At 36.4% G+C, this 26247-nt stretch overlaps 1 protein-coding gene across 3 annotated transcripts in view; it reads left to right on the top strand.

Annotated features, from left to right (window-relative positions):
* The window catches only part of LOC150103081 (putative phosphorylase b kinase regulatory subunit beta), an 860602-nt gene that overhangs the window by 436230 nt on the left and 398125 nt on the right, over positions 1 to 26247 (top strand). For all 3 annotated transcript variants that reach the window (XM_090398411.1, XM_090398412.1, XM_090398413.1), the window contains exons 15-16: positions 11822 to 11905; positions 21955 to 22059. In XM_090398411.1, the coding sequence (XP_090254537.1) occupies positions 11822 to 11905; positions 21955 to 22059 (189 nt within the window). The remainder of the gene's footprint in view (positions 1 to 11821; positions 11906 to 21954; positions 22060 to 26247) is intronic.

Genomic DNA, 26247 nt, shown 5'->3' with positions numbered 1-26247 from the left:
TAAAGTATTTATTTACACCAGATATTCAAATGAAAAATATAGGATAATTTTCCCAAATTAAAAAGTTATTCCAAATATCTTGGCTTAAGGCAATACTCCAACTAGTTTGATCATCAGTCTACGAAATTAAAAGTTTTTCCATTTTGGCAATGTCACGTTTATGAATAAATGTAGTATTAATTAGTGCATCGCTTTTCACTTCACTTAGAACTTTCTTTTTAACAACAGTAGTGCAAGGTAAGCCTATTTGTGGTTTCTCTATGTTAGATACATCGTCATTACGTTTAATAATTTTAATATTAGTATCTAATTTAGTGGATTTATCTGTCTTCTTCTTTTCACTTTAATGGGACCCTTATTTTGAATTATATCTGCCATTATTAACAACTATAAAATAAAATAATAGTTACAAACAGTTTATAATTCAGAAGACACCAGACCGCTGAAAAATGTAGCAGGCAGTAATGTTGTAAATAAACTGAGTTCATGAATACTGCACATTGGTTGATTCACAGCAGCATCATGTTCCAAAAACTATCATGTGAGTCAATGCAGCATCATATAAATGGCATTGGTCATAATTGAAAAGTGTCATATGAGCTGATCATCATAAAGCAAGCTGTCATAAGGCTGGGCATTACTATATAAAGAAAAGTACATTACACAAGAGTGTAATGCTGTAGCCTACACACCTTGAAAACTACCTTAATCTCTGTAACAGACTATGAAAATAATGACCAAAGAGTTCATCAAGTAATTCAATGCTAATTAAAAGGAAATTCATTATAGCTAACTGCCCATTATTATTATTCTAGTGATCCCTATGAGTTCAGTGTAGTGAGAATCTGTATTCCACTATTGTTGCAGTTGAAAGAAATATTAGAAAGTATATAATATAGAAAACTCTAATAACAATAATATAAAAATAACATCTCTTATAATAACTACAGAAAAAAATAGATAAAACTAAAAAAGCAGGTTATTTATTACTTGCAGATGATTTAAATGCTAGAATGCTCAAGTCAAACGTAGGTAAATTTGGTGAAGATATCTGTCTGTAATGTATATCTGTTATAGACAGATATCTATTACAGACAGGTACAAACATTCCAAGATTTTTAATTTATAATAATATGAGAATATTAAAATCATTGTTTGAGCATAAAGAAACATATACAAATATATATGATTTGCTCATGGATATGCAGTTGACTATCACTATAGCAGACTTGTAGGGTACTACAGAGCTAGTTTGTTATAGTAGAGTATTTGCTATAGTGAATATCTTTTATCATAGCATTATTATTATTATTATACAGTATCTCCATGGAGTCCAGAGATTCATATTAGGAGACCCAAACTAAAACACAAAACCTATCATACTGCTCCCTAAATTCATTCACTGTTAGGGAACTCACTACTAATTCTGGCAATCCATTCCAATCATGCATCTCTGTCTCCATGCAAAATATCTAATCTGCACACCTCTACTAACAACACTCTCTTACAAAACTTCCACAGATGATCCCTAGTTCTCTTTCTATTTATCAAATATTGAAAAATTTCCTTTGTGGCAATCTTATAAAACCCCTTAATTTCCTTAATATCTTCTAAAGTTTGTATCATGTCCCCTTTTTTCTGCCTATCAACTAGACTTTGTAACCCACACACACCAACCTATCCTCATAGAGAGCATTCCACAGACTAGTCACCAGCTTGGTCACTTATTTCTGAATCCTCTCTACCATCTGATGATCCCTAAGAAACCCAGGTGACCAAATCTGTGCACAGTAGTCAAGATGCAGCTGAATCACAGCCTTATAAAGAGGGATAATAACTTCCCTATTTTTAATTGTTTGCATGTTTTTCAACATCCAAGTAATCCTTTGAGCTATTTTTATCAACTGTTGCAATATGCCCTCTGAACCTCAACTCTCTGCCCACGATTATCTTCAAGCCCCTAGCCTCATCAATTTCCTGAAATTCAGTACCATCAATATGATACACTGTATGCAACCTTTTCAACCTGAAGTGCAAAACCTTACATTTTGCAACATTAAATTCACAATCATTATTCTTTGCCCACACTACCAGTTTATTTAAACCATCCTGCAGGATATCTACATCACTTTTATCAACTATTGCTCTCCCCATTGCATCATCATCATCAGCAAGCAACTGAATATCCCCCTTAAATATATCCCTATATCATTAATATACAATTAAAGAGTAGTGGCCCTAGTACAGAATCCTGAGGTACTCTGCTAGTCACCCTCATTCTCTTAGATTCTGCTCCACCATATACTACTCTCTGGTGTATGTCTGTCTGTCAGCCACCTCCTCCTACCCATGCTACTAGCTTCATGTCCATTCCCATTTGCTATAACTTTTGTAATAGTTTTCCATGTGGTATTCTGTCAAAAAATGCTTTTGCAGAATTTGTCTTTATCTATGGAACTTGATTAAGACTTTCAGTAGTTTGATACAATTATTGAGATTGCTATAAGTAATGTTCAGTGTCAGTTAACCATAGTTCAGTTGTTCATTACATAATTTGAAGTTCTCCTTCTTCCTTTCCAGGTTCTTTCTCTTAGATTCTGGTGGAATCTAAGAGAATGAGCCTGGACCCAATTCCATTGGAATCTCTTAGATTCTGATGGAATTGAGTCCAGAACAGGCCAAGTGGCCTGTTCCAGACCCAATTCCATCTTTTTAAAGATCTTCCTCTGCATTGGGTACCTTTTGGGTGGTAATTTAGAATTTGTTTAGGCATTCTGCTTCTATTCATTCTCAGTACATGTTCTTTCCATTTTTCTCTATAGCAAATAACTGTTTCATTTAGGGAGTTTGTAATTCCAAGTTTATTTCTGATTTCACTATTGTTCATTTTATCCATTATTGTGACTCCTTCAGTTCTGTGCAGAAATTTCATTTCGGATGATTCACTTCTTTCATCTGCTTTTTTTATTGTCCATACTCACTGCCATAAAGTAAGGTATGTTTAGCTACTTTATTGTAGATTCTTGTTTGTGTGTGTTTTTTGTACATAATTAGGTTTGAAAATTTTATTTATAATGCCTGTTACATAATTTCAAGTTATATTAATTAATCTTAGATGTAATGGCAAACTGATGTTTCCAGTTAAATTGTGATTCATTATCATCAGCCATTATCAGTACACTGCTGAATGAAGGGCTTTTGAAGATATGTTACAAGACTGTCTGTCAGTACTTTCTTCTCCATGTTGCACCAGCAAATCTGATGATTTCATCAATCTATTGTGGTTTTGGTTGGCATTGTTGTAATTTTATTTATTTATTTTTTTAAATCCAGTGGAATTCTGTGCCATTATTTCTTTTCTCCATTGTCTGTCTTGTTTTCAAGAAATATGCTTAGTCATTTGTCACTTAAGTTGTTTTACTTTTTCTATAATGTCAGATACTTTGGTTTGATATCTTATCTCAGAGTCTTTTCTTTTATGACCCACCGTTGAGATACCAATCTTTCTATGCGAAACTGTGTTGTTCATAGTTTTTTAAGTTTCTTTTACAGTTAAAAACATGGTTAAAAAACTTTCTGTTGTAGGTATAGTGGTAATTGGCTTTTTAATTTCACCTGCAATTTCTCAAATACCCTCTAGCCAAGTGTGGTTCATCTTTTGCTTTCTTTTGTAGTATTTTAATTCATTGATATCCATTTTCCGGAGATAGGTAAGGTAGTCAGCATATTGCCTAGGTATGATAATGTTGAGTTGAGAAGGTGAACAAAGATTATGAATAGTATGCTAGCAGAGTTGTGTGATGAGAAAGGAGTTCGTTTTGTGAATGTGGTATGAGGGGCTGATAAAGCTGTATAAAAGAGATGGGCTATATTTGAATGGATTTGGTGTGAGTCATTTGGAGAAACTATTTCTGCAAGAGAGTTCTTGCAAAAACAGTTTGCAAGAACTCTCTTGCAAACTGTTTCTTTGAAATGAATGTTCTTACATTCACTTCAAAATGACTGAAGTGAATGTAAGACCTGAGGAAGCAAGAGGTGTTGTGGAAGAGCAGGAGAGTGTAATAAGCAAGTTTGTGAATGGAGAGATGAGCAGCATGAGTGAAGAGAATGAGAGAGATGGAACACAGAGTGGACAGGGAAACAGGGGGAGGTGAGGGTGGACAGAGGGGCACTACATGAAAAGTGTAAATGATGATGATTTCAGGAGGATGTGTGAGTGTGCAAGAAAGGATTAAGATAGTCAAGGATGTAGGAGGTGACATTTAGGTCTGGGGAGGGGAGGGTTGTAATATCAGTGATGATAGACAGAATATCTGAGAAGTGGGGTTAGTGGGACTTATAGAAACAGAAATGATCTATTGTGTATGTTTACAAATGCTGGAAGTATTCAAAACAAGGGGAATGAAACTGTAGCATTGTTAGAGTTCATTTTGTTATAAGTGAGACATGGTTGAACGAGGATGACATTCTGACAGGAATAGAGATGGAGGGATATGTAGTCTTTCGTGAAGACAAACAAAGCAAAAAGGGAGGAAGAATGTTATTGACGATGGTAGAGGATTTGTGGCCATCTTGTGTGGAGATGCAGGAAGCAAATACTGACAGTGGTTTTGAAGCAGTGTGTGCGTGGTGTGAAGTGGAGGCAGATAAGATAAAATGTTTAGTTAGATGTTTACAGACATGGTAATGTGGAAGACAGTAAGAAGGAAATGTTTAAACAAATTGGTCTGGCTAATAAGAAAAGAGTGATCATCAGGAACAAAAGAGAATAAATTTCTTGAGTTTTTATGGGATAACTACCTTAAGCAGTACATGGCAGAGGCCACACGTGGTTAGATGGTCTTGGATTTGATTATCTCATCAGAAGATGTTGTAAATGAAGTATCACATCTTCCTCCAGTTGGTGAAAGTGACCATAAAGTGATCACTTGTGTGGTGGCCAGCCATATCAGGTGAGAAAGGGTGTGAAATTATAGGAGGTGGTTATGGTAAGTTCAGGAGTTAAGTATCAGTTAACTATATGTTAACAGATAGTAAATCATGTACTATCTATTAATAGATAGTAAATCGTGATTATCTGTTAAGTATCAGCTTATGTATGGGGGAGTGATATCATCCCAGAAGAGGAAAGTCACAAGTGGCATGTTCCTAGGATCTGTTTTGGGACCATTGTTGCTTAATTTGTATGTAAATGACATTGGAAAAGACTTAAATGGTGATATACAGTTGTTTGCAGATGATGCAAAGTTGGGGAGAGTTATGAGCAAATTGTCTGATTGGGCGAGTGTTGTGGATATCTGTTTAATGTTGCAAAGTGTAAGGTTTTAAAATTTGGGATATTTTAGAGGAAGTGGAGGAGATGAAAGGTGTATGAGTAGATTAGATGCTGTAGTTTTGCAAGAGGACCTAAATAAACTGTCTGAATGGATGAGTATGTGGGAGAATGTCTGTTTAATGTTGCAAAGTGTAATGTTTTAAAAGATGGAATGCAGAGTATAGGATTTGTGGGGATATTTTAAAGAAGATTGAAGATCTGGGAGTGATGTTGGATAAAAATTTGAAATTTTGTGGACAGTTGGCTAAAATTGTTAGAACAACACCATGGATTATGAGAATGATGTGGAGAACACTGACGTGTAGAAGTAAGGATGTTTCAATTCCACTGCGCAAGGCTTTGATCAGGCCACATATGGAATACTATGCACAGATTTGGTCACCAGGTTTTCAAAAGGATGATGAGATGTTGGAGAAGATTTAGAGACAATTTATTAAATTGGTTTCTGGTCTCTGGAATGTGGAATATGAGGACAGATTGAGAGAATGCAAATTGCAGAGCCTAGTGGATAGTAGGGAGAGAGAAGAAATGATCACCATGGGTGTGAACCCCATGGTGAGGAGTAGATTTTTTGCATGGAGACTGGTTAGTGATTGGAATGCATTGCCTGGGAATGTGGTGAGTGCAGGGACAGTGAATGCATTTAAGTCGAGGTATGATGAGCTGTGATGAGAGTGGAACCTCCCACATTGAGTCTCTTGACTACTTAGAGGTCTGTTGATACAGTGCTGTAGCTAGAGCTTTTGCCTGGGTGGCAAAAGCTCTATACACACCAAAAATACTACATGAAGTCGAAACGACATCTAGGGAAATAAATTAAAACACTATGTGTATTTTTGAAGTAAAACTTTAATTCCAACATTCTAAAATGTTATTTTTCTTGCTTTTCCATTAGCAAAATCGTCGATGACATTAGCGAAGTCTATTTATTACTCACTTGCTGTTCTGTAGACAGTATAGCAAGATTTCTTAAATGCAAAGTGCCGCCCCCTCTGCCCCCCCCTGGCTACGTCCCTGTGTTGATAATGATTTTTTTTTTTCAATCAATCAAACTTTATTATTATTCACACATAATATTTACAATATATACTTGCACACTAATTTGCATACAAGTATTTACATGTACTGCTAACATTTTTTTTTTGATAATTTCTTTTTTATATACAAATACATGCAGTATATATATACATTTACATTACATTAAGCATATGCATTACATATAATACATTTTTTTAAATTTTTTATTATTTCTTAGATAAATTACATATGTATAATAATAATAGTATTTTTTTAAAAAAATTCAATCTTTTATTATTAAAATTATAATTATGCATTATGCGTTTACAAAACATATTGTTCTGTTTTTGTTTTTTTAACGATGAATTTCATACAAATTTTCCTTTTTTTGCATAATGTGTTAATAATAGTTACTGTAGATGATAATTTATAGTTGTGGTTGAATAAGATTACATTTATTAACAGTAAACATAGTATAACAATAAATTATGTATATTTTACGATTTTTGCTTTTTAATGTATTTAAGCGCTGTAACTACAATGCTTTAATGTAATAAATGGATTTTTTTTTCTTTGTGTTGGTCTGAGTTGAGAGATAATGTCTCAGCTTTCATCCTTGAAGCTTTTTAGTAAACTTATCTGAGGATGACACTGGTTAGTTATTATTATTATTAAGGGCAACTCCAAGGAGTCCTTAGACTCATCGAGGGAGGCCCTAAACATCATGTCAAGAACAACTATTCAGCATTTGCACAGTATCTATCATACTTTGCTTTGAACTCATTTACTGTCATGGCACCCACAACAAACTCTAGCAGCTTATTCCACTCATTCACCACTCTCCAAGTAAAAAACTTAGTTCTAACACTCTTGCTCAGTTTCCATGGATGGCCCCTTAGTTCTCCCACCACCAGACCTGTTCTGAAAAATTTCCTCTGAATTAATCTTGTAAAAACCCTTCAGTAATTTGAATGTCTCAATCATATCACCCCCTTTTCTGCCTATCAACCAATTTTAGTAACCCACAGATCTTCAACCTGTTCTCGTAAGGTTTATTCCATAGACCAGCTATCATCTTGGTCACTCACCTCTGGAACCTCTCTACCTCCTCCCCATCAAAAAGAAACCCTGGCACCCAGATCTGGATATAGTAGTCAAGATGGAGTCTTATCAAGGCTTGATACAGAGGAAAAATAACTTGCTTCTCTCTGCTCATCAAAGTATTCTTCAGCAACCAAGTGATCTGATGAGCTGATTTAGCCACTTTTGCTATGTGCCCCCTAAACTTGAACTCCCTATCTACCAACACTCCCAAATCTGTGGCTTCGTCAATCTCCTTGAGTACAGTTCCACCATTGTGGTATACTGCTGCTAATACAGCAATCAGACCTATTGGTTTGATTGCTGTGTTGGAAGTAGGCTGATGTTTGAGAAGTCTGATCAAAGTGAAATTGCCGATATATTCTGGTGTTATTACATCTGTCTGATGGTTCACATTCATTTTTTGTTGTGGTCTTCTTTTTGATGTGATTAGGAGTCTTTTTTTTTTTTTTCACTGTAGCAGTCTTTCTGTCTTCTGAGCTTTTGATTTGTATTGGCTTTGAAGTTTGTGACTTCCTCAAGAATATCGTAGCATCTCTGATCCACAAAAATTGGTAATTTTTTTCTGATTTTGCTTTTCTTGCTTGATACAACAGATTCTGATTGAATGATATTAAATATTCAGACAGGGAGATTGGTGTATTGTCTTGCAATGAGTTCAAGTCCTTCACAATGGTTTTTTCAGTCTGCTGGCTTTTATGAGATTGTCTCTTGTAGACTTGCTTATAAGACGAACTATAATTGGTGCTGGTTGTGGCAAGCCTTGTTTTTTGCTCTTTCTTGGAATCTGATTTACGGTCTGAATGTTGTTATGCTGTAGGGGGATGACAGTTGCATGGCCTAATTTTAAAACTATGTCTCTGAGGTTTTTTGTAGGTGCAGTTTCAGGAAGACTGTTTATGACAAGATCTTCTTTATATTGTTGCTGATTTAAAAGTTTGTATTGTAGTTTTAGGGAATTAAGTTCTTGATGGAGTTTGGATGTTTCTTTCATCAAATTATGTTGCCTGTCAGTTAGTACTTTAACACTAATTTTGATGTCTTTTGCCATTTGCAAGACTTCTTCCACTGCTTAATTATTATGTTTGACAAAATCCTCATATCCAGTAGTTTTTTTTTTTTTGTTATTTGTTCATTCTGTTTATCAAAGAGTTCTTGGACAAGATCTACTAAACTGGCTTTTAAAATCTCTAAACCATTTTCTATTAGTAGATTTAAAAAGTTCGAATTATAGGACTCTCCTGTATTTTTTGTCTGTTCAGTTCATCATCTGATTCTGTCTCAGGTATAATCGACTGCACTGTGTGTGGCAGTGTTTCTTTGTTCTCCCTGCAGAATAGACACTTCCATTCCTCGTGTGCTGCACTGGATTTACATTACCAGATTGTTTCTGAAAGGTCGGAACATGTAAAGTGAAGATTCCTACAGCATTTCCTACAGGTTATATGATTTCTGTCGGACAATAAATCCTTCAGGCCTTTGATGCACTTCATGACTCACCTTTCTTTCCTTGAGCAACTGTAGTGTGACTGTAAAGATGGCGACATCCTTTGTTCTTCATTCTTCTTCTTCTAATAATGATGATGATGATGATGATGATAATAATATTGCCCGTGCGGTTAGCCTAGTGGCTTTGCACTTCGCAACCATATGCCTAGGGAAGGAGTGTCCTAGGTTCGATTCCTGTCAATGATGTGAGGAGCTTAAGGATCTTCCTCAGCCATAGCCAAGTTAGCTGGTCTTGGGCGTGGACAGCAGTTTTTTTTCTGCCAGTTTATCTGGTGTTTTTCATCCTGCAGGCAGGCAAACTGGTCTGAGGACACACGGATTACAGTCAGGAATACTGACCCAGCCATAGGTCTGATTCGTCAGCCTATGCCGGTTCCGGAGCCCGGATAAAATTTGGGGTGACTAGATGGTACCGTGAACTCCCGTAAAAAGGGGGAACACAGGATCATCACATGAAATTTATTTATTTATTTATAATAATAATAATAATATTGTTATTATTATTATTATTATTATTATTATTAATGTAGTAATTCACTTCTGCAATTTCACCATAATTGATTTTTGTTATTTTTTGTTGCACATAGCTATTAACAAAACATGGGTCTTTTGTAAACCATTAGTATATGCATACAGATGTTTGCCAGTATTTTTATTTAATTAAGTTAATCTAAACTTCAGTTTTCTGTTTAAAATTGTCAGTTTCTGTTGTTAATGCATTTATATTGTGCAGAAAATCACAATTGGTTGTTTGTTTATATACACTGCTTGGAAAGAGTCAACAGGCACAATAGTGTGAGGAACAGACAATCATGTAGGACCTCTTTTTGCTGTGGTGATTGCAGCCATCCTACAGGGTATTCATGTTCTTTCCACAAGCATATAGTAGCGATCAATGGGAATTTTGGACCATTCTTCCTGTAGGCATGTAATGACAACCTGGACTGTTATGGGATATATATATCCCTTGCCCCAATCTGATGCTCCAGTTCATCCCACAGATGTTCAATAGGGTGACAAGCGTGGTGACATTCATGTGCACAAACCAAGTAGTTACATCAGCAGCCTTATGACACAGTGCATTGTCTTGGTGAAAGAGACAATGGTCAGTTCTGTAGAAATCAGGGGAGGCTCGTGCATAGGCACTGCAGAACTGTAGCACACCCCCAAGTATTCTCAATATATAAATATATCTATTAATTTATTTATATTTGCTTGTAATATTTAATTTTATCATCAACATTCCCATACAATTCTCTTATTTTGTATAAAAAAATGATAAAAATCTATCTTGTAGCACTTAGGAGGACAAATGACGCTAGCAGCACTGTGTTTACCACATATTGCTACGTGCGTAAGCATATGTACGTAATAGTGAGATGCAAGCTATTACCGTAATGCGGCACTGTCTGTCGCACAGTTCCACTGTTGTTTATATGCAGTTTGCGCCAGTAGTAGAGTGTTCGTAGTGCTTATCGTGTTTACTCCGTCTCTTTAACTATTTTAATTGTAAATCCATTCCTTTAATTGCAATTAAAGGAATGGATTTTATTTTTAAGTAATTTTGACTTATAGTAAACTGTATAATTTTATCGATAATAAACAATATTTTTTCATTAAACAAAACAAGAAGAATATATTTTATTTTTAAGTAATTTTGAATTATACCAAGCTGTATAATTTTATTGATAATAAACAATATTTTTTCATGTTTAATTTTTTTTTAAATTTTTACCATAATTTTGATATTTTATCCAAACACATATGCACTGTACTTACAGTGTGTATGTATATTTCGAAAGTTGCAGCACCCCCACAATTTCAAGCCATGAGCCGCCGCTGGTTGAAATACCACAATATAGGAAACATTGCATTGTCCAAAATGTTCAGATACCTCATGGAGTTCAGTCATGGGACCATAAACTGAGGTTTGAGGCCAAACTAAAAATTCAGGACCATATCATTACATCACCACCTCTAAATTTCATAGTTGGGGTTACGCACTCTGATAAGAGTCATTCACTGGCATCTACCACACCTATACCTGTCCATCTGCTTGGTAGAGGGTGTAGCATGATTCGTCATCAATACGTCATAACACAGCTTTCCAAACTTTCACATCACACTGTACATGCTCTTTGCACCACTGAAGATGACACTGCATGTTGGTTTGGGTAATGGGGTGGGCTTGAATATTGCAGTCCTACCATGGAAACCCACGTTGTGAGCTTTGGTTCTGAATATTTTGTGCAGATTCATATTCCAGTCGATGCATTAAACTCTGTATTCAGTGTATCTGCCAATAAATGGTATTTTTACATATCCTTCTTAGCACCATACAGTCATATTTTCTGAGTGTGCTAGTTTGTCCACCGCAGATAGCACTTGCAGTTGAATCTCTGTGCTTTCATTTCAATATGGTCACACTGATTGTTGACTTGAGTTATTGCTGTTTGTCAACATTTTGCTGAACAGATAGGCCTGCAACATGGCATCATATCACAATGTCTCTTTCAAACTCTCTCAGTTCACTTCTCACAGCCATTTCACTTGGACTCAGTTGCACTGATTTGGGGGCATCATTTTTCTTCGATATTTTCTTCAAAAAACACATGTTGTGTAGCATGATGTACCTTGCCCATGGGGCTGTCTTTTGAAGAAAATCCTTTCACTTGGATAAAGGATTAAACAAGCATATAATTTCTTGGCGACTTTAATTTTTAAAAAATTATTTTAATTCCTTGTAAGTACCAGAAAGTTCTACATCACTGAAATAATTTTTATTAACATTTTATATCTTTTTTATATTACATTTTTATTTTATTATTAAATTTTTGTTTTTATTAATAATTTCTTCAGATTTATGAATTCCTTGGAGTCAGCAAGAAGCTTTGTTTGAAAGGAAGGCCGCTACGACCAATAGGAGCATTAGGGACAAGTAAGGTAATACTTTATTGCTGCATATTATCTCCTAAATTACATTAGGAGATAATCAGCATTTTGTAATGTTCAGTACAATAAAATTTCAACACTGTTTCAATATATAGTAGATTCTAACGAATTGGTCCACTGGTTAATTGATGCAGCCATTTTATTGGGACAAATCTGGAAGAACAAAACAAAATGAGATATAACATACCATAACAGGCTGAAATCAAGAGCCTCATCCTCCTTTAGTACTTATACCGAAGCCTGAAATACATGCAAAAAAACAATCAGTGCTTCCAAAACATGGTTCAAAAAGCAGGAAACTAGTAGCCAGTTCAAACGGTAGCCAAGCCTTTTGGTCTCTCACCAATGCAATTGGCCATAACTTCTGCCCAACAGTATTCCCTCCCTTATCAGACTACTCTACTCAGATGGCTCTATTGCATCACCCACAGAAAAAGCCAATTTTATGGCTTCACACTTTGCTTCCAATGCATGCATAACTGATGATGGTAAATGTCCCCCCAACCATTCCAGACACCCAACATACAATGCCCCCTATATCCTTTTGCCAGGATGAGATCAGAAAAATACTGACCAAATTAGATACTAAAAAGCCTCCTGATCATGATAGTATTCCTCCAATTGTCTTGAAAGTTTGCGCACCAGAACTGACTCCTTTTCTATGACACCTATATACTCTCTTACTCCACTGGAATCTATCCCACAAACTGGAAATTGGTCTATATTCATTCCATTCTCAAGAAGGGTGACAAGTCACTGCTGTCCAACTACCGCCCCCATCTCGCTTACCTCAGTCCTGTCAAAAGTGATGGAAAAAATCATCAATTCCCAACTCCTACACTACCTTTGAAGACACCCACCTAATAAACGACCACCAATATGGATTCCATCACTGCCGATCAACAGGAGATCTGCTCACATATATCACCCATCTCTGGACAAATGCCATGGAGAAGTTTGGCAAATCTCAAGTGGTTGCACTTGATATCTCCAAAGCCTCTGACAGGGTCTGCCACAAAGGCTTACTAAGCAAACTACCATCATTTGGTCTGACCCAGGACTTCTGTATTTGGATTGCCAGCTTTCTGTCTGGATGCACACTGTGTGTGTGATGGTGTATGGCTCCCTATCCTCTCACCATTCAATCAGTGCTGGGGTTCCACAAGGTTCTGTCCTCTCGCCAACCCTCTTCCTGCTATATATATCAATGACCTACTTCAGTTGACCTCCAACCCAATACACAGCTTTGCAGACAACAGCACACTACATTCCTAACTTTCATTTGATTAACCTTACCCTACACAACTCACCTCAACCTACAGAACATCAACTACCACCACCACCCTCAATTCCGATCTCTAAGCCATCCTACAATGGGGTTTGGATAACCTCATCAATTTCAATGCTAATAAAACCCAGTTTTGTCCTATTTCCCATAAAAAAGAACCATCTTTTCCCAGTATCCTTTTTGACATTACCCAAATTTCCAGACAGTTTGAGATCTCTCTCTCTCTCTCCTTGGAATTACCCTCAGATCAAACCTCTCCTGACATAAACACATCACAACCATTGCATCCTGAGCTTCTAAAAAACTAAGATTTCTCTTTTGCTCAAGACGTTACTTCATTCCTGAACAGCTGTTAACATTATACAAATCACAAATCTGCCCAGCTATTGAATACTGCTCCCACATATGGGGTAGGGCCCCTAAAAGCTCTCTTAAAATGCTTGACTCAATAGAGAGGAGACTTGACTCAATACAGAGGAGAGCAATTAGAATACAAATATTTCCATGTGTTCTAATTCTTACAAATATTTCTATGGGAAATGCTCATCTGAAATAACATCAATAATTCCTCCACTCAGTACTAAGCTCGTTGGAACATGTGCAGCTGCTGCTGCTCAACATCCCTTTACAGTACACCTAGAAACAAACAGAACAAGTTTCTTTTCCTCCTCCTCCATCCCTGCAACTGCTGCACTGTGGAACAGTTCCCCCCCCCCCCCACCTACTGTGTTTCTCAAGGAATACCATTTACAGTCATTTAAATCAAATATAAACAATTTCTTCCTTTCCCAACCAGCTATCCATATACGGTACTAATGTACTATAAGTTGATCAACCAACCTCCTGTATATGGGCACAACATTAAAAAAAAAAAAAAAATACACTTTTTGGCCAATAGTTAGCAAAGAATAATCAACAAGGCCATGGCCATTCGAAGCTGTTTTATTTACTGTGGTTTTAAGCATTCAATCATGGATATACCAGATATTGCCTATAGTGAAAATAATGTTCCATTAGATATGAACCACATCAGAAACTGTAAAGCATTTGCATTCATTAATGGTAATCTTCAATACTACACTGGTGTCCAAAAGCTAAGCGAACTACATTTTTACCGATATATGAAAAAATTTTCATGACTACAGCCAAATGTGGACATAAATTTATTAATAAATTTATTGCATAAATTTATTAATAAATTTTTGTGTAATACAATTCATATTAATGAATTATATTACACAAAAAATGTGTTATAAATTTTGTACAAATTAAATTGGAATATGTTTTTGGCAAAAGTTACCAATTTCCTAAGGACATAGTTAAGGAATTAATGTACAGTGCTTACAGAAAACTATGAAGAGACATTTCATTATGGAATATTTCCACCCTGAACTGCAAGCTTGCACAAAGTTGTACCATGCTTAGCATCAAGTGATTCTGGAGTTCTTGAGGAAAACTGGCCCACTCCTCCTTCAGAGCAAGGATAGGGCCTTGTTTTAATTTTGGAGGGGAATTTTGAGCAGGAGTGCATTTTTCTGTTGCCTCCCAAACATGTTCTATGGGGTTGAGATCTGGGGAGTGTGCTAGCCGCTTGATTTGATTAATATCCTCAGTCTCCAGAAGTACCTCCACTCCTCGTATATGATGTGGTGTGGTGTCATAACAATGAATTCTTTGCTTACAGTACCACGGAACAATTGAACATGACATTGAAGAAATTTGTTGCAATATCATTCACCAGTCATAGTCCCTTTTTCCAGCACATTGTCTTGTCTTGTCCAGTTTTTATGGATATAACATCACTGAAAACATGCTCTATGATAAGCTGTACATAAAGGAATGCAGACTACAGACATATAAGCGTACTTGTTACAGATGTCTTTCCACAGTTTGTTGAGATATCCACATACCTGTGCTTGAATGGAGCCAACTTGCAAGCTGACCTGCCATGGTGCCTTGATTACATTTTGCTGTTATAACCAAAAATCTGTCTTCATACTCTGTGGTCATAATGGTAGAAGAGAGAGAGACTAGAAATGTGTGAGCAGGAGATCTTGAAAGTATTAAAGGAAACTTCTTCTTCCTGTGGTTTTAGCAGCTCCTAAACTTGGCTTTAACCCAATCACCGGTGCTAACCTATCCTAGGTTAGGTCAAACATTTTATCTCTCGGCAGACGCTTCTAATGACACAATTGCCTCAGTTGTGGAGCAGGAAGAGATGGAGGAGGGATTTAGGCCCATGGCATTCATCAGCAGAAAGCTTTCCTCTTCTGAGGTAAACTACTCAGTGATCGAGAAGGAAGCGCTTGCCATCGTTTATGCTCTGAGAAAGTTTAAATATATGCTACTGGGACAACAGGTTATCCTGCATTCTGATCACAAGCCTCTGTCATTCATATCTTCAATGAAAGACAAGAATTAAAGGATCATCAGATGGGCATTAGAAATACAGGAATTCAACTTGGAGGTGAAGTATATTATAAGCTCGACAAATGTAGTTGTACACTATCTGTCAAGATCGTTAGATACTACACATGAAGATAGTGCTAGTCCAGAAAAAGAAAAATTTTTCCCCATGTTTAAGGCATATGAGTTGGGCAAGAAGGGAGTCACATCCCTTGAACATCAAGTCTGGGAAAAATCCGCATAGTAGAAGAACAAAAGAGAGATCCAGTATCGAGAAAGGTGTATGAAAGAGTTTTAAGAGGAGAGAGAGAGAGCGAGAGAGGTCACTTGACAACCAATCTTTCCATCACACCTTATACATTGACCAGGACGGTCTCTTGTTATCCAAGCAGAGCGTTACGGGGAGCTGGAGGGATTAAACTGTAGTTCCAGAAGTTATGATTCCCTGGATGCTCTACACTCTTCATGATTCCGATTTAGCAGATAATCAAGGGGTGCATAGAACATGGAACAGGGTGTGGGACAGATACATTTTGAAGGGGATGAAGAGTGATGTTGAATCATATGTGTCTTCTTGTCACTTGTGCCAACAGAAGTCCAGTGTCTCAGGAAAGGCCCCTCTCCAGTCGTTCCCAATCCCCTCATGCCCATTTCAGGCAGTAGCAATGGATATTGTGGGTCCACTTCCTATCACCAAGAAAGGGAATAGGTACATACTGGTGATTATAGACATGTTCTCCCGATATCCAGAGGCTGTAGCGATTAAAGACCAGACTGCACAAACTGTGACTAATAAATTTTTTAAACTTATCATTTCCAGGTATGCAACACCACAGATGCTCCTTTCTGATCAAGGCTCGAACTTCACAGCTGAGGTCATGCTGCAGCTGTGCAAGTTGTTAAGGATAAAAAAGCTGTTCACCACACCTTACCATCCCCAAGGAAATGGGATGTGTGAAAGGATGAACAGGACATTGAAGCTTACCCTATCCAAGTTAGCAAATAACAATATTTCAAATTGGGATGCCTTCCTTGCGCACACCCTATTTGCATGCAGAACCACCTTACACACACTGCCATTAAGGAGGCCCCTGCTGTCATCCTTTATGGGTTTAAACCTGCCTTTCCCAGTGACTTCAGGGACTCCCATGTAAATTCTGGTTTCCCAGACATTGATGACTACCTGAATGGCCTGATCATCGACAATAAGATAGCATATGAGATAGTAGTCAGGTTTAGCGAGACCTGCTCCCAGCGGGCAAGGAATTATGCAAACAAACTAAGGAAGTACAAGGATCTGAACCCAGGTAACCTTGTCTTACTAGAACAAGGCTCTATAAACAAAAAGGGGAATAAGTTTGGAAGGAGTGCCGCTGGGCCCTATGACATCCAGGAAAAATTATCCCCAGTAATCTGTAAGATAAAGGAAAGAGCAAAACAAAGAAAGATCTTGATACCTCACCAAACAGGTTAAAGCTGTATAAAACCAGGTCAAATAGGTTTGTATTTGACCTGGTTTTATACAGCTTTAATGGAAGGAAGAGGAACATCCTTCACAAAGAAGAAGGGTTTAACATGAAATCTACAATTAGAAAAGGAAATAAGGATAGTTGTCAAGAGGGCAAGGAAAATCCCATCTCAAATGACCATTTCAATAGATACAATAAGCATGGAGACTTAAAAGGGTAGCCTGGATGAACGAACATCACTAAAGATGAGAGGAGAGGATCACAGTTGTGGAAATGGGATGGATGAATCAAAGCAAGCTAGATACCACCTAAGGCCCAGACTTAACAGCAGAGTGAACTTGTCAAGAGAAATAAATTATATTCACAATAAAGTACATAATAGTAGAGCAAACCTCAGACACACACGGTGTTTCTTTAATAAAAATCAGTTCACTGTACACTGGGAGGGAAAGGAACAGGAAATTTTTAATGGAGACCACCCCCTGTATAGAAATGAGGAGCACTCAAGAAAATTTTTTAAGAAAAAATTTTAAAGGAAAGGGGGGGGGACCTTTGTTAAACTTTGATAAATTGAGATTCCTAAGAATTCTAATTTTATCATCGTTTAAGAGGAAAAACCTTGTGTGGAACATGCTTGCTTCTAGGTATGTGCTGTATGCAACTGGTAAAATATAGATTACATTATTATAAAGAAAAAAAAAAGATTGTGAATATTTCAAGGAAGGAATACTTACTTGATTGTATAATGCCAGTGATACGTTATAAATTAATAATATTTTGTTAGAATTGATAATACATTGTCTTGTAGTATGACTTGCATTAAGCTGCTGTGAACAAAAGTTCAAAGTGCACGGGCATGCCGATAGAAAGAAAGGTTGCCCTCAGGCAGTCACGCACCCACGGCACGTGCAGAAGCGAGTGGTCAGAAAAAACAAACGATATGAAACGAGACCCAAGTGGGAGAAATTATACATGTTGGGTGAGCTACGTGAGTTACGGTGATTGCCAATAGGGGAGATGATATAAAAGGGTTAGGATCCCCCTGTAACACACACAGTGCATTTTTTGCTCTTCTCTCTTGGCTGGTGGTCTCGTGTATTCTGGTGGGTAGACGGTTGCACAGAGGAGTGTCTCTGTCCAGGAGTGCTCGGAAGGATCAGCAAAGCGTTCTGTTAGGACTCCCGAGGGGCAGTAATAGGATATGCTGCTTACAAGCTAGAAGGATCACATGCTCCTAATCGTACGATGAAAGATCACATCTCCATTTGACTGATGGGCAATGCATGGAAAGGGCTCAGCATCTAGGAAACAGGCCTCACGGAAGCAGAATCGCCTTACGCCATCGTTATATCTGGAGTGGGCTAGTTATGCTCTGATCATGTGGACTTACCTTTGACCGAAGAAATCCATGCCATAGCACCGACTAAATGAATCGGAAGGGAGATCGATCAGAGAACGGCAGTCAGAAGTTGAAGGAACAAGTATGAAGAACCAGTGTGTACGGTAATGTTGAAAATTCTTTGTCTATATAATGTGTATAAGAAAATTTAGATGTTATAAATGAGATTAAGGGCAAATTGAGGATTGAGGACTTTCATATAATTAAGACAGGACTGTAGCACCTTAATATTAGAACGCATAGTGAGGTAACTCCTATACGGTTAAACTAATGTGTATGTTTTTGAAAGTATTCAGAAGGTTAGTCTGAGTAATGTGATATGATATGAAGATTAATGTGAATATTGCAATCAAGTTTTGTCAGTTTGTGAAATAACATATTGATGTTGCTTCTTGATGTCCATACTTAATAAGGATACCTATAATTTTCTCTGATTAACATTGAAGTTTTGGATTGAGTTTCTTTGTATTGTAAATTGTATTAATGTGCCAAATAAACCTTGCTATCTTTAATCCGAGTGTCTGAGTATTAGAATCCGATGCACCATTTGCAAAATGATACGAATCTAAGCAGGAGAAAATAGATTATGTTATAGGTCATGATTGCAAATCAGTAGTCATTATAGTACGCCTTTGAGGCCACTTCTTGATTAAGACATGTTTAACTTAATCTAATAGCTTAGGTGGCACAGCAAAAAAAAATATAAATATTCCTAATGCTTTAAGAAAAGTGAGATTTCAAAGACTTTGCCACACTGGTTTTGGCTCGACCCTGAGGCAGTTCCTTTGTGTTTTAGAGGTACCACGTAACTCCTTAGGAATGACCCAACGTATAGTATATATATTAATAGAATTTAAGAAAGGAGGGACACAACACCACCATACACAAATCTCTCTCTGATACCTATCAGATACCCAATCTTTAATCCAGTTGACTAACCTGACATATAAATCCATTTTGTAACTTAAATATCAGCTTATCATGTGGCTCCCTGTCAAATGCCTTTGCAAAATCCACAAAAATGGCAGAACATGCCTTTTCCTCATCAACTGCTCTTGTCACATTATTATAAAAGGCAATCATATTACTAAAGCAAGAGCACCCCTTAACAAATCCATGTTGACTCTCACAGATAACATTACCCCTCATCTGCCAATGCTGTATATGGTACCTCACTAATTTCTCCAAGATCTTAACAACTACTGGTGAAACATAAACTGGTCTATAATTTGACATTTCCAGTCTGCTACCACCCTTATGCAGTATCTTACCTTCCTTCCATTCCTTGGGTATGTTTCTCGTAGCAAGACTTTCATTGAAAAGCCAGGTCAACGAAGCTGTTAGTTCTTTAGCACGTTCTCTCAAAATCCGTAGCTGAATTCCATCCAGTCCCACAGCTTTATTGACATCCAGAATACTCAGTATTTGGAAAACACTCCTCTTGTACCCTTTCTTTTAGGCTTGCACGGTGATCCGAATGCATTTTTGGAAATTATGGAGACAACTACCGTGTTTGAATAAAAACTTTAGTTTACTATTACTAAAATTTTACAATTCGACGTTTCGACCTTTATGTCAAGGTCATCTTCTGGAGCGTACAAATATACACAGGAAACAAGCTATACTACAATCATACTGGTTCGTTAAAGACACTGACTAACCGCTACCACAATTGTTGGCCTGACCTCTGGTGAAAAAAAAAAAAAATTATACATCAACGCTAGAGGCCTATTATTTGTGTTGTCTACTATATACATATGTTAACATCATTCCAGCCAGTTGGAGTGGAATGGTTTCTAATAATAGCAGATTGGCTACAGTCCTGACTTATGTTGAATCTTTCAAATTAGGTTGGCTGAATGTGTGCCATCCAGATCCTTGGAATTTTCATACCATCTTTATTGTTGATATTTGGGTGGTTTATCAGGATTTCGCAGGATTCTTTAAATTTTCTTTCGTACCATGTTTTTGTGCGGTGTAAGGAGCAGGTACTTTTCCAGTTGATTTGGTGTAAGGTGTTGAGTGTGTGGTCTGAGAGGCCTGCTTCACCATAATGGTTATATTTAATGTGTCTAATGTGTTCTTTTTTGCGTATAGGGATTGTCCATCCTGTTTCACCAATGTATGGTAAGTTACAGGTGCAGCGGATGCAATAGACTCCAGGATGTGCTAATGGGAGGAGAGGGTCCTTAGAGGAGCTGAATGTGGTTTTAAGTTTAGTGGGTGGTTTAAAGGTGGCATTGAGGTTATAATGTTGTAGGATTCTGTTGATTTTTTCTGATAACCCTTTAATGTATGGGATGGCTATGGTTTTACTGTAATCTAGATTCGTTTTTGTTGTGGTTTTATAGAGTATTTTATTGACAGTATTTTTGTTATAGCCATTGTTTATGAATGTGTCACTAATGATTTTTAGTTCTTGTTTCAGGGCTTGCTGGTTAGAGCAAATAGTTGTGGCTCTGTTTTTAAGGGTGTTTATGACTCCATATTTTTGTGCTGGGTGGTGATATGAATTCGCATGTATGTATTGGCCCGTGTGTGTCGGTTTTCGGTAGACCGTGAAGGATAGATTGCCTGAAGGAAGACGTGTAACTAGTGTGTCTAGGAACGGGAGCGAATTTTGGTTTTCGATTTCGATGGTAAATTGTATGCGTTCGTGTTGTTTGTTTAGGTGGCTGAGGAATGTGTTTAGCGTTTGTCGACCGTGCGGCCAGACCCGAACACGTCGTCAACGTATCTGAGCCAGATTGTCGGTCAAAGCGTGGCGGCTGCCAATGCTGTTTTTGATTCCGCCACGCTTCGACCGACAATTGTTTCTCCTTCTTCACTTGTAGAATACAGCTTACTATTGCTACTAACAAATATTTCTTCACAATTTCCCAAGCACTAATGATGACTTGCCCTTCCAATTCTTGGAACTTCCCCAAGTTGATATCTAAGACTATTATAATCACATGCCTTATAATTCAACATACATTCCCTTCTCTTTGATACTGCTGCATGTCTTACAAGTCAAAACCACAGCTAGCCAAGGTGAGGCTCCACTCTACGTCATGATGATAATTCAACTCAGTCTTTTTCAATCGAAGTGTGTATTGTAACGTCATTCTTTCAGTTGTGCTTTGAGGTGTTTTTAAACATTAAAAATATTTAGTGTCAGATCATCTAGGAAAGTAATCAGTGATATCTTAATTCATTTAGAAAATAATTTTCATTATAAAATATCATGAAGAATGATAAATCGGGTTCTTAGAATTTTTAAATTATTCCAGGATTTATATATGTGGTATTTAAATTATTATTACTTACTATACACAGTATATAATAAATATGCTTATGAATTATGATCTGATATGGCAAAACTAGTCATTTGTTTTGTGATTCTCAATAAAAATTTCACTATTAAAGTTATAATTTTTTCTTGCAGTATTATAGAATTTCAGTTGAATATTATACTGTATGTTTTTTTTTTTTACAGCTATATAGAATTTTTGGCCAGACAGTAATATGCTATCCTCTGATTTTTGAAGTCAGCGATTTTTATCTCTCCCATGATATGGCTCTTCTAATTAATGACATAAAGGTATTTTTGATTTTTGAAGTTAGTGGTTTTTATCTATCCTATGATATGGCTCTTCTAATTAATGACCTAAGGGTATTTGTTAATAGAATTTTGTGTTCCTTTCACTTTCAACTCAGCATGGCTGTTATCCCGTCTGTTATTGTAAACTTGAAACTAATTATGCACAGTTCACTCTCACTGTAGCAAACACCATTATAACAAACTCACCCTCTCACTCTAACAAAGTGAAAAAAAAAAAAACCTACCTATATGCACTTTGCTCTTCTATGGGAAAATACTATAGCAAATCATCCACTGTAACAAGCCATTTCCTCACAAGTTTCTTATTGCAAGAGCTGACCATATGGAATAACATTGGGAATATTCTAAAGCATGAGATAACAAAGAAGATTTCACTAATTCAAACTTTTTTACCAGCGTAAATAGTCTAATTTGGAACAATGAGGTCCCACTTAAATGCAAGCTTTTGATGAATGCCAGTTATTTTTGCCCATTTTGATTTTTGAGTTATTTTTGTCAGTTATTTTTGCCCATTTTGAGAGAAACTAGCAAAAATGAGACATGAATAGAACACAAACAGTCAAAATGAAAATTTTAAGGACAGTGTTGATGAAAACAAGTAAAGACAGAATAAGAAATGTGAACCTCAGAAATAATTTAAGACTAAAGAGTGTTGAAGAAATTCTTATGAATTCTTGCTTGAAGTGGTTTGGACATCTAATGAGAATGAACTTAGAAAAAATGAAATGAATGAAATCTGAGGGGAAGAGACTAAAAGGAAGACCACAGAAAAGGTGGAGAGACCAGATATGAGAAGATCTAGAGAAGAGAAACCAGAACTTGCACAGTGTTCATGAAAGAAGAATTTGAGAGGATAGAAAGAAATGGAGAGATTTGATCATCCTGATCTGAAGTTTATATCAGAACATTCATTGCTAAAGAAAAAGATAAATAAAAACTTCCTGAAAAGGAACAAACTTGACATCAACCATCATCATTTCCTAATATGTAGTGCCTTCGTGATACATATCAGCACATTGTGTGTACTAGTTCAGTTTACATGCTAATCAGTTTTTAACCCTTTAACGCACTCAACCGAGTTAACTCGGGTCCAAGAAACTGAACTTTTTCCGTGCACCCGAATTAATACATGTGACCGTGAATTTTCGTTTCACATATAAATACAACCGAATATACACGCTAGACAATTTTGTGCCTATTTCCTTTCAGCCGAGAAAAGTTCCCAACCGCATGTATCAGCTATTTCGTTTGCGTTTGCATTTTTTGTCCATGATTATAACTGCCTAAATTTCTTCGAGCTTTTTTTTTTTGATGATCAACTGATTCAAAGTGTTGTGGATGAAACAAATAGATATGCGAGGAGTTGTACCCTTGATAAAGAAAAGACTTCTTGGTATGACACAAATCCAAATGAAATCAGAGTATTTTTCGCTGTTGTACTTTTGAAAAGTATAGTAAGAAAACCAGAATACCATCATTATTGGACAAAAAATCCATTATTATATACACCATTTTTTCTGGATTGTATGAGCGGCAAATGCTTCGAGGCCATAAAACAATTTCTACGTTTTTCAAATAATGATGAATTTGATCCAGCAAATCACCCTCGCCCAAAATTCAACAAAATCTGGCCAATTTATGAAGATTTGAATAGAAAATTTGGCAATTCGATTACACCAGAGAAATTGGTGACTACTGACGAAAGTTTATTGCTTTATAAAGGTCGTCTGCGATGTGTGCAATACATTCCTCTCAAAAGAGCCAGATTCAGCGTGAATCACAAAGTGGATATGTCTATAATTTTATAATCTATACTGGCAATCTTCTAATGTCTTCGCAAGGTAGTGATGAAGCCTTTATTGAATAAAGGTTATTGTTTGACTATGGACAATTTCTATAATTCACCTGGATTAGCAGATCTATTGATAATAAATAAGACTGATGTTTATGGAACATTACGCATATCACAAAAAGAAGTACCCAGCGAATTGAAGAATAAAAAATTGAAAAAAAACTGGAGAAGTAATTGGTTTTCAGAGAGGGAAAGTGTGTGTAATGAAATGGAAGGACAAGAAGGATATCTCCCTTATCTCTACCATTCACACTACATCACTGATAGATATAGAGACATGCAAAGGAAGAATTTCAACAACACGATCAACACTGCCATGGTTGATCGCATTGATCAACACCTGTCTTCATATGTTGTACCAGAAAGAGAGGCAAGAAGTATTATAAAAAGATGGTAAATTTTGACTAAAACATTATTATTTTCAAGATTTTTTTGTTGCCTGAGTTATCTCGGTTTAGCGAAGTAGATGCAGTTTAGTTAACCTTTTTTTGCAAAAAGAGACATTTTTTGTGTTTTTTTCCAAGATTTGTTAATGTTCTTTTGTGTATAAAGAAAATAAAGAATAAAAAAATGGGCGGAAAAATGACCGCTTTCTGAGATTTAATTGATGTGTTAAGTTAATTATGTTAGTATATTTCTTAAGTAAATTGATAAGGAATGCTATTGCTATAATGCCTATAAGTGAATGAATTTTCAGGGTAATTTTCATAAGGTAATTTTCAGTTATTGTGCCTAGAGAATGATTATGCATGAAAACTTAGAGGAATTCTTGAGTGTGGTAAGCATTAAAAGTTTTTTTTTTTTTAATTTACGTTATTAAGATCAGTAGTATTTTAATGATGGTATCTGCTGATGATAGTGAAACTTAGACAGTCTGTTAATGCAAGCTTAGTTTAAATTATTTACAGAATAACAATTGAGCACCTTGTGCTAAGATGGTATGGAAAGTATTCTTGATACTTTGATATTCTGATAGCAAAAATAATAAATTTCCTTTTGTAGTACATAATATTTAAGACATTAGAATAACAATACAATTCCAGAATTGTTCGTAGCTGTGGGAAGGGCTGGAATTTTTTTTTTTTCCTGAGGTCCCAAAACTGCTGTATTTCTTTGTTATAATAACAGACTACAGCAATTCCTTGATTAATGTGCCTCCTATTAGTGAGTCATTTTTTTCTATACCCAAATTCAATTAGTGCACCAGTATACATCTTAAAAATAAATGTTACAGATTTTAAAAATTTCTATCTATAAATTTTTTTTTGGCTAACTATTTTAAACAATCTTCACGTCTGAAAACCAAAAATCTTCTCTTAAGACCTGCAACTTGGAATGTAAGGACCTTATATGAAGCTGGGAAGTTAGATAACCTTATACAAGAACTTGAAGCAATGAAAATTGACATTGCTGGTATCAGTGAAATCAAATGGACTAATAGTGGAAAAATAAACAGAAAGCGCCATTCAATTATATACTCATGTGGAGACATAGGAATGGAGTAGCATTTGTACTAAAAAATAAGATTGCCCAATCCTTACTTGGATTTTCGCCCATAAGACAGGATAATTGCATTAAAAATTACAGCTCACCCTTTTAATATTTTTATTGTCCAAATACATGCACCTACTTCTGATTACCCAGCTGAAGATGTAGAATGTTTCTATGAAGGCATTCAAAATGCGCTTAACAGTCCTAAATCAGATGACATAACTATTGTTTATGGGAGATCTAAATGCTAAAGTAGACTCAGAAAAGATCTCTTCCTGCATGGGAAACCAGGGCCTGGGACATGGAAATCCAAGAGGAGAAAGATTAATACAGTTTTTTGAAGAAAACAATCTAGTAATAACAAATACTTTATTTAGCCACCCTTCTAGAAGACTTTAAGTCCTGGAGACAGCTGTAGGAACAGATTATTATTATTATTATTATTATTATTATTACCACGGGCTACTCCAGGAGTCCTTAGACTCATCGAGGGAGGCCCTAAACATCATGTTCACGCAGCTGTTCAACATTCTCACAGTATCTATCATACCTTGCCTTGAACTCGCTCACTGTCATAGCACCCACAACAGACTCTGGCAGCTTATTCCACTCATTTACCACTCTAAAAGTAAAGAACCAAGCTCTAACACCCCTGCTAACCACGCTCTTGCCCAGCTTCCATGGGTGTCCCCTAGTTCTCCCACCACCAGTCCTGATCTCAAAAATATCATCTGAATTAATCCTATAGAATCCTTTTAGCAATTTGAATGTCTCAATCATGTCTCCCCTTTTCCGCCTATCAACTAGTTTCTGCAACCCACAAA

The sequence above is a fragment of the Typopeltis vanoorti genome, chromosome 9 (genome assembly GCF_054136105.1).
Source record: "Typopeltis vanoorti isolate ZY-2024b chromosome 9, IOZ_Tvanoo_1.0, whole genome shotgun sequence".
NCBI lineage: Eukaryota > Metazoa > Arthropoda > Arachnida > Uropygi > Thelyphonidae > Typopeltis > Typopeltis vanoorti.
Note: the sequence above shows the minus strand (reverse complement) of the source record. Positions and strands in the feature narration are given on the sequence as shown.